Source organism: Schistocerca cancellata, chromosome 7, assembly GCF_023864275.1.
Source record: "Schistocerca cancellata isolate TAMUIC-IGC-003103 chromosome 7, iqSchCanc2.1, whole genome shotgun sequence".
Lineage (NCBI taxonomy): Eukaryota > Metazoa > Arthropoda > Insecta > Orthoptera > Acrididae > Schistocerca > Schistocerca cancellata.
Genome location: NC_064632.1, coordinates 172,565,226 through 172,575,486, shown reverse-complemented (window position 1 = coordinate 172,575,486; position 10,261 = coordinate 172,565,226). Strand labels below are relative to the sequence as shown.

At 43.8% G+C, this 10,261-nt stretch overlaps 1 protein-coding gene across 1 annotated transcript in view; it reads left to right on the top strand.

Moving 5' to 3' along the window:
- Window positions 1-216: 216 nt before the first annotated feature.
- The window catches only part of LOC126092152 (ATP-binding cassette sub-family G member 4), a 334,730-nt gene continuing 324,685 nt past the window's right edge, over window positions 217-10,261 (top strand). Inside the window, exon 1 of the mRNA XM_049907622.1 lies at window positions 217-432. Coding sequence (XP_049763579.1) covers window positions 333-432 — 100 coding nt within the window. The 5' untranslated portion in view covers window positions 217-332. The remainder of the gene's footprint in view (window positions 433-10,261) is intronic.

Genomic DNA, 10,261 nt, shown 5'->3' with positions numbered 1-10,261 from the left:
ACCAGTTTCTTTGCCTCTTCAGTGTGGTTCTTTCTAAATGGTTGTCACCTGGAGCTCCTACTTCCGTCACTTTCATTACTGGCCAAACCCCACGTATACCACAAATCTGGACGAAATCGGTGATGACAAGAAGGTGCGGTCCCCTTGTGAGACGCGCACGGCGGCCGCCCGCGCCGCGTTATCTGTCCTCCCACCACAGCAACGACCGGCTGGCGGCGCAGCGGCTGCTGCTGCGGCAGCGGCCAGTCGTCCGCTGGGGCCGCCGACGTTCAGTTTGTCCGCCGCTGCTGCCAGTGCGTCGGTGCGTCCGCGGCACACGCGCTCCTGTCGTCATGGCAACCGACGGCGACGCAGAAGCAGGCGTCGAGCTGTGCCCACTGCGCCTCAACCTGGAGTTCCGCGACCTCAGTTACGTCGTGCCCGGCGCCAAAGGTGAGCGCTCAGCACACGGTGCTCCCCGTCGTGATACTGCACGTGCCGAGTGAGGTTCCTCCCCGCTCCGTTTACGTGCGGAGTGCGGGAGGATGACTGCTTAAAAGCGTCTGCGCGCGCTCTAAATAGTGTTTCCTAGGGTCTGTGTACATTCCTGGATCCCTCACTTAATACTCCTTGTTGAAACTTTCTAACGAGGTTTTCGCATGCTAGGGTGAATCCAATATAAAATGGATTTTTTTTAGAGTTTATTTAAGGGTGGTAGGACGTCAAACGGACCGACTTGGAGCAGGAGTCACCACATGACATTTTGATTTCTACTGTATACACTTTTACAAATAAATTCATAAAACATTGTCACCATGACCAGGAAGGATTGAGGACTCACACTTATCGCAGTGGAAGTTCAAAAACGTAACAAAATACCTTTTTTATATGTGAAATTTCATCATTTTTTCACTTATTACTGGCTGCATTTGTTGCTATACGTACACTTTTCTTCGTAAGTAAGAGAGATTCTTCGATGGATTTTTCATAGCGTACAAACAGTAGTTACAGGTGTATAAAACTCTAGGATTTTCCAAATCTATTAAAAAACTGTGGAAAAAATTGAGATAATTAACTATAACTTGAGTTTTTTCTAAACATGAAGTTTAAAATGTAACAGTTCATTGATTTTTCATAAATTAAATAACTTCTAGAGTTCATACACCTGTAACTATGGTTTGTATGCTGTACAAAAGTCGTCGAAGAATCTCTCTTACTTTGGAAGAAAAGTGTACCTATAGCAACAAATGCAGCCAGTAGTAAGTGAAAAAATGATGAAATTTCACATGTAAAAAAAATGTGTTTTGTTACGTTTTTGAGCTTCCACTGCTATGAGTATGAATCCTGAATCCTTCCTGGTCATGCTGTTAAAGTTTTATGAATTTATTTTTAAAAGTACAGACAGTGGAAATTAAAATGTCCTGTGGTGCCTCTCCTGCTCCAAGTCGCCCCGTTTGACGTCCTACCCCCTTTAAGCCTCAGAAAAACCCATACACATGAACTTATTTTTCTTTTTTATATCCTCCTGAACGGTGAACGTATTTTTCATAGCCGATAGTCACTTTCTTGAACCCGTTTACGTAAGATGAACGAGGCTGTGACAGCAGCCAGTTGACACGAGCACTTCGATAGCGCCATCATCATCAAATTTGTATCCTCCGACAGCTTCTTTTAGTGGCCCATACAAACGAAAATCGCAGGACGATAAGTCCGGACTGTAGAGAGAGTATTCTAGCGCTGTCCAAAGCAATTCCTGAATTTTTTGTTGAGTTCAGGCAACTTTATGGGGTCGAGCGTTGTTATGAAGCACGATCACACTTCGGATTGGAAATGCGCGCTTTTCTGACGACATACACGTTTTGTTTTGTCCAAAAGTTGGCAGTAGTATGCAGCGTCCACAGTACGACGTTAGTGGAGAAAATCGGCGAGAAAAATTCCTTGAAAATAAAAAAAGACTGTTGGAAGAACCTTCCCCGAGGACATTTTGGCTTTTACGGGCGCAGATTCATCCTCTTTGCGTCATTCCATGGCTCTTTTTTTCGATTTCAGGGCGTAATGGTACACCCACGTTTTATCGCAGGCCGCAATCCGGTGGAAAAATTGTTCCTCTCTAGTTTGTTAGAGAATCAGTCCCGTTTGCAAACCTCGAAACGATGAAATTTGTGCTCTGCAGTCAGAAGAAGAGACACCCACCTTGCAGACAATTTCAGAAGTCCACGGCTGTCACTAATGATAGCCTGAGCAGTACTGCAGCTTAAGCCAACATCAGTAGCAATTCCAGCACCTGTTCCGCGATCGTCTTCAGTATCTTGCTAACAATGCGAATATTCTCCTTGGGCATGCTGGTCCTCGGACGACGTCGGTGAGCTGCATTCTCAACTGTTTCTCGCCCTCGTAAAAACTGTTTGTGCCACGCGTACACTTGAGTTTTGCTCAGGGCCATGTCTCCGAACTGTACCGCAAGTCTTTACAAAATTTCGAACAGTTTTACGCCCTCTCTTGCGAGAAACTTGATTATAATGCGTCGCGCAACAGGTGACAATACCTCGTGCCCTGATATTACGATTCTGACTACAGAAACGGTACAACATTCTTGCTAGAGAACAATCTCTGGAAACGAAAGCAACTACGAGCAGAGATCGCGCCGGTGTCCGTTTAGAAAAAGGTGCGTAAATCAAACATTACAGTTTATATCTGATTCATTCTCGTAGTTGTCTCCAAGATTAAACGCCTGCCAATTCACGTTTGTCACCGCATTCCTGACACTCTCACGAATCAAACACCCCTGTGACCATTCGTGCTGGCGTTCTATGCACACGTTCAATATCCCCTGTTAGCCCTATTTGATGTGAGTTCCACACACCTGAGCAATATTCTAGGATATGTCTCACGAGTGTTTTGCGAGCAAATCATCTTTGCAGAATGATCACTTCTCTTTAGTATATTGCAAATGAAGTGAAGTCTACCACGCACCTGCTTGACCTACGAAAGAGCTAATATGATCGTTCCATTTCACATCCCTACAAATTAGGGATGGTGGTTATCGCTGAAACAGCCAGTGAGTACGGAACCGCGCGACTGCAGGCTCGAATCCTGCATCTGGCATGGATGTGTGTGATGTCCTTAGGTTAGTTAGGTTTAAGTAGTTCTAAGTTCTAGGGGACTGATGACCTCAGCTGTTAAGTCCCATAGTGCTCAGAGCCACCTGAACCATTTTGAACAGCCAGAGTTCGGTTATATCCGGTTTTTTCAGCGCCAGTTTAACCTGGCTGTTAAAAATGCTCAAGATAACCAGTTTCTGAAATAAACGTTTTTTGGTGTTTTATTCCTGTTATTTCCTGTAATGAACGCAAAAATCGAACAAATATTGAAATATTTTGACTCCTTTGAGTTTCAAGATATGTAGAATCAAAATATTAAATTAAAGACATAATAAAAATAAAACTTATTCCGTCCACCGTTCGCTGCTTTTCTCTAAAAGTGATAAGAGATTGAGTGCTACAAAAAAAAACACTAGTATTCTCCTTTTGATTCCAGTTTTTTGAAACTCTGCTCAAAAACCATGTTGTAATCAAGGTTGATAATAGCACTATTTGACCATTACGAATAGTAATGCTAAAGGCTGAAAACTGAGGTTGAAGGACTCTATTTGTCTTGTTAATTTGTCCGTTTTCATGGGCTAGAAGCAGATAAAGGCATATTATGCAGGCATATTATGTAGGCCGCAGATCAGTTGCTTTCTATTTTTATTGTGTACTATGAATAAATTGTTAAGTTTTAAATTTTCCCCTCGAATGATGTCGAAAGTTTGTTGTGGCTGCTCCAGTTTTTAATTTTTTAAAGCAAATGCAGCACTGTAGTTCCTTGGATCCGCACTTCGCAAAAGACTTCCAGACTAGGGATGGCGCAATGTAATACAAGTGATGTCCGACGATGACAGCGAGAAACTACCATGTAGACCAGATAGTAAAGTCCTGCACACTGCGTGTACACCCGTACCATCTAATAGCCTGCGCCACTTGGTAACAGGTGCATTACTGTCTCAGCAACTTTGTACCAAATCTTATATCATGCTTTTGTTGCTCGACCTCGTTATTAGTTTAAAAAAAGCACCTGTTATAATCGAGGCTAAACAACTACCGAAAAAATATCAGTTATTCAGAACTAAAATACCAGTATCGCTTGTAAGCAGCTGGTCTTTCCCACCCCTACTATAAATCTTTGCACTCAGATATTTCTATCAATTGATCCCACCGGCTTCATTCGTGACTCATTGATATTGCAGCTATGCGATACCACGTTTAAACGTTTAGTGAAGTGCACGATTTTACATTTCTGAACAGTTGAAGAGAGCTGGTACTCTTTGAAATCTTATTTGGAACTGACTGAGTATTTATGGAGCTCTTTTCAGGCAGTACTTCGTTATAGATAACTACACAACCTGTTGAAGTCCGTGGTTACTATGAACATCATCTGGCAAGTCATTTACATGCAATGCCTCAACTTACTTCTCCATGCTGCGATATCGCTACCAAGAAATTCGCAGTCCAGTCACGGTACGCCATACGATCGCACTTTCATTTAAAAGTTTATGTAGTCTCGAGTCTAATACTTTCCGGAACTCAGGGGTTACTGCAGCCAACGGCCTGAATCTCGACTTAAGATGTCACGTGAACAGGGACAGCTACAGGGATTTTGCTGCCTGTGCGAAAATTTCAAGCGCCGTCTCCCCCCCCCCCCTCCTTGCAGTCTCAGACATAGTCAATCTATCTCACAATGTCATTTATCTATGTCGTATTATTTTCACATATTACACTTACTAATAAACATTTTTGACATATCTGTGTGTTTAAGACCAGAGCCAGGCGTATGGTCCCAGTCAATGAAACATCGAATACGTTTTAAGTACAACTCGAAAATTAATTACGTTAACGAAAATAAAGTTATGTTGGACGCAGATTGCATAAATAAAATCTGTTCACGTTTTCTCGTTCCCTGAGTAGAGTGGGGCGTGAGGTGCAAGACCTGTACTGGTTGCCACTGTCGAAAAGAAAGTCTCCGGATCCTTACACTGGGAAGACGAAAAACGAATATGTGTTAATGGAACAGATGTGAACCCGGAGAAGTGAAACGAAAAATTCGTACCTTTGTTACGGTCGCCGGGACGCAATTGCTGCAGTAACTGCAACTCGTAAGGCTTCATTTGCAGGCGTCGATTCAGAACACGCCACACCGTTGTTTAGGGAACTTGAAGTTCCTGGCTGCTCTCTTGTAGACTTCCGACGGCTCCGTGTGAAAACATCTCGGATAAGGTCGACAGCACTTTTCGGCGGTAGCGTCGGAGCTTGCACTGAACAGAGTGGAAAGCAATAGGACAGGGAATGACTACATATAAATGCTTTATTTGTGGAAAAAAGTGTATATGTCACAATTACCTGTTTAGTGTGTCCGTAGTACGAGGGCTATTCGCAAAGTAAGGAACAATCGGTACGAAATGGAAACCACAGTGAAAATCCTATGAAGTTTCGCACGGATGTTGAGCAGCATCTGCAATATGTCCGTAGATATCGTCACGTCGCTCTTTTAAGATCAGAGCCCACAGTGAGCGCGTAAAGATGCCTAGAAAATACACTACTGGCCATTAAAATTGCTGCACCACGAAGATGACGTGCTACATATGCGAAATTTAACCGACAGGAAGAAGATGATGTGATATGCAAATGATTAGCTTTTCAGAACATTCACACAAGGTTGGCGCCGGTGGCGACACCTACAACGTGCTGACATGAGGAAAGTTTCCAAACGATTTCTCATACACAAACAGCAGTTGACCGGTGTTGCCTGGTGTAACGTTGTTGTGATGCCTCGTATATGGAGGAGAAATGCGTACCATTAAGTTTCCGACTTTGATAAAGGTCGGATCGTAGCCTATCGCGATTGCGGTTTATCGTATCGCAGCATTGCTGCTCGCGTTGGTCGAGATCCAATGACTGTTAGCAGAATATGGAATCGGTGGGTTCAGGAGGGTAATACAGAACGCCGTGCTGGATCCCAACGGCCTCGTATCACTAGCAGTCGAGATGACAGACATCTTATCCGTATGGCTGTAACGGATCGTGCAGCCACGACTCGATCACTGAGTCAACAGATGGGGACGTTTGCAAGACAACAACTATCTGCACGAACAGTTCGACTACGTTTGCAGCAGCACGGACTATCAGCTCGGAGAGCATGGCTGTGGTTACTCTTGACGCTGCATCACAGAGAGGAGCGCCTGCGATGGTGTACTCAACGACGAAACTGGGTGCACGAATGGCAAAACGTCATTTTTTCGGACGAATCCAGGTTCTGTTTACAGCATCATGATAGTCACATCCGTGTTTGGCGATATCACGGTGAACGCACATTGGAAGCGTGCATTCGTCACCGCCATACTGGCGTATCACCCGGCGTGATCGTATGGGGTGCCATTGGTTACACGTCTCGGTCACCTTTTGTTCGCATTGACGGCACTTTGAACAGTGGACGTTACATTTCATGTGTGTTAAGACCTGTGGCTCTATCCTTCATTCGATCCCTGCGAAACCCTACATGTCAGAAGGGTAATGCACGACCGCATGTTGCAGGTCCTGTACGGGCTTTTCTGGGTACAGAAAATGTTCGACTGCTGCCCTGGCCAGCACATTCTCCAGATCTCTCACCAACTGAAAACGTCTGGTCAATGGTGGCCGAGCAATTGGCTCGTCACAATACGCCAGTCACTACTCTTGATGAACTGTGGTATCGTGTTGAAGCTGCATGGGCAGCTGTACCAGTACACGCCATCCAAGCTCTGTTTGACTCATTGCCCAGACGCATCAAGGCCGTTATTACGGCCAGAGGTGGTTGTTCTGGGTGCTGATTTCTCAGGATCTATGCACCCCAAATTGCGTGAAAATGTAATCACATGTCAGTTCTGGTATAATATAGTTGCCCAATGAATAGCCGTTTATCATCTGCATTTCTTCTTGGTGTATAAATTTTAATAGCCAGCAGTGTAGTAACGTAACTTTCATGCATTTCCTTCTTCATGACAATTCTCGGCCGCACACTGCAGGGCCAATGAGGACGCTCCTGCAACGTTTTCGATGGGAAGTGTATGATTACCCACCATACTGCCCGGAATTGCTTCCTTCTGATTTTCATCTCTATTCAGATGAACTACTGGCTACGAAGACAATACAGGGTGATTCAAAAAGAATACCACAAATTTAAAAATGTGTATTTAATGAAAGAAACATAATATAACCTTCTGTTATACATCATTACAAAGAGTATTTAAAAAGGTTTTTTTCACTCAAAAACAAGTTCAGAGATGTTCAATATGGCCCCCTCCAGACACTCGAGCAATATCAACCCGATACTCCAACTCGTTCCACACTCTCTGTAGCATATCAGGCGTAACAGTTTGGATAGCTGCTGTTATTTCTCGTTTCAAATCATCAATGGTGGCTGGGAGAGGTGGCTGAAACACCATATCCTTAACATACCCCCATAAGAAAAAATCGCAGGGGGTAAGATCAGGGCTTCTTGGAGGCCAGTGATGAAGTGCTCTGTCACGGGCTGCCTGGCGGCCGATCCATCGCCTCGGGTAGTTGACGTTCAGGTTTCATTACTAACCTTTTTCGTAGGACTCTCCATACAGTTGATTGTGGAATTTGCAGCTTCTGCTAGCTCTGCGAGTCGATTTTCCTGGGCTGCGAACAAATGCTTGCTGGATGCGTGCTACATTTTCATCACTTGTTCTCGGCCGTCCAGAACTTTTCCCTTTGCACAAACACCTATTCTCTGTAAACTGTTTATACCAACGCTTAATACACCACCTATCAGAAGGTTTAACACTATACTTCGTTCGAAATGCACGCTGAACAACTGTCGTCGATTCACTTCTGCCATACTCAATAACACAAAAAGCTTTCTGTTGAGCGGTCGCCATCTTAGCATCAACTGACGCTGACGCCTAGTCAACAGCGCCTCAAGCGATCAAATGTACAACTAAATGAAACTTTATAGCTCCCTTAATTCGCCGACAGATAGTGCTTAGCTCTGCCTTTTGTCGTTGCAGAGTTTTAAATTCCTAAAGTTGTGGTATTCTTTTTGAATCACCCTGTATTTTGGCACAGAGAATGAGCTGCAGTCCAGCGTAGTAAATTGTCAGAGAGCACAGGAGGCTGTCTTCTATGACGAGGGTACTGGAAAGTTGGAACAACGCTACCAGAGATGTCTAAGTCGGGACGGCGACTATTTAGAGAAGTGTGTGGAAGGTGTAGCTAATTGTCGCAAATAAAACACTTTTGATTTTCACTGTGGTTTCCATTCCGATCGTTCTTACTTTTCGAATAGCCCTCACAGATAACGAGAAACGGCTATGTTCGCATATCGGGAAGGCGTGTTTTCGGGCATACCACAATCACGATGGCTCAAAGCAAGAAATTTTGAAAGAAATTTAATTTTTCGTAGCGAAAAGTAACAATGAAATCCCAAATAAAGTTGTTGAAATGCGAACACAGTGCGAAATTCGACGTTACTAGGTAGTCAGTTCGTACAGTGCAGTTTAGTTGCTTCAGCTCCAAAATAAGGTTTGGTAGGTTTTCTTCCATGAGATTTTAATATACAGTATATTGATTACGTCTTCAACACCGAGATAGGAAAGGGAATGAGGGAAAACGTAAAAGAAGTTACAGACGAAGCAGAAAAAATCAATTTAGAGGAAAGTGGCAAGAAGTAGAGAAATTAAATCGTATTAATCGGGCAGTGTATATTTCACTTTTTTTGAATTTATTTAATACACAGTATTTTCCTCAGCTATACTGCTATAGATATTTATGGAACTGTTAGGCCATCACATGCCGACATTTATCTTTGTTTCTCTATTACGAAGTTTTTCACTTCTGTAGAGGATTTCAAGCTGACGGAAGTACTTTTCAAGTATTGTGTAGAGGCATGATAGAAACTGCGCTGGCAAAGCTGTTACTAACAAACTTTTGTAATTTTGAAACATGCACCCAGGATGACCGACTACAGTATTTCATTTGTCATCTGTGTCACAATACAGTAGATACTTTCCAGCAAGACACTAGAGCCTTTGTTTCCAATTTATTCTCAAACTTTCATTGTATTGTTTAATTTGTCCTTTTGAAGCCATATTAAAATTTATGATTCTGTCGTCCCCAAAAACCTGCTGCCCTAGGCGGTAGTACGGTCGCCCCCTCCCCCCCTCCTCACCCCTCCCTTAGAACCAGCTCTTCACGGCACGGCAGAGAGCACGGGTTGGCTCCCGCATGGCCGATGTTTTCTGAATCCAAGCTGGTTGGTATGGCAAAGTGATTTCATCCGAGGTATCTCATTACGTTTGAACCCAGGCCAAGCGCAGCACATACCCGTGGCGCCTTTAATAGCCACAACGGGTAGAAGGGATGTTTGAACTTAACGTGTCGTCTAAGCAGATATCATTAGAGAAGAAGCATCGCCACAGATATGGAAGAATGGGTTCAGAACCAGCCGTGACTTCATTAATCGAAAACTAAAGCATTTTAATCCGTAGAAAAAAAAAAAAAACACTTCCTGTGCCGAGTGTTGCTGTTGGGCGCAGCCCATTGCAGGCGTGGCTCTCTTTGCTCCTGTATCAAAAGAAGCCGCAGCAGTAGATTGAGATGTTCATTAATACGATAAAACAGACCCCGTATAAAGCATAACTGCATGAGGCAAGACATCTATATTTTTTACCGGGTCATTCAAAAAGAAAGAACAGATTTCAATTGTTTGTTACAAACTATAAAAGACAGAAACACACTGCGCATGTCACTGGATAGAGGAAGGTCCAAAGTTTTGACACAGCTGCGATGTTGTTTGTTGCAACACGGTGGCTACACCATAAGGGAAACCATTTTGTGATTTCAAGCCGCGCGGGATTAGCCGAGCGGTCTTAGGCGCTGCAGTCATGGACTCTGTGGCTGGTCTCGGCAGAGGTTCGAGTCCTCACTCGGGCATGGGCGTGTGTGTTTGTCCTAGGTTAAGTAGTGTGTAAGCTTAGGAACTGACGACCTTAGCAGTTAAGTCCCATAAGATTTCACACACATTTGAACTTTTTTTTGTGATTTCAATTTGCGCTTATTCAATCCATTGTTCAGGTGCAACGTGTATTCCGCAGTCGACTCAGCAAGAAGCCACCTCTGCACAAACAGATTTATGACTGCCATACAAAATTCTTGGAAGTTGTTTGCATATGCAAGGGGAAGAGCAC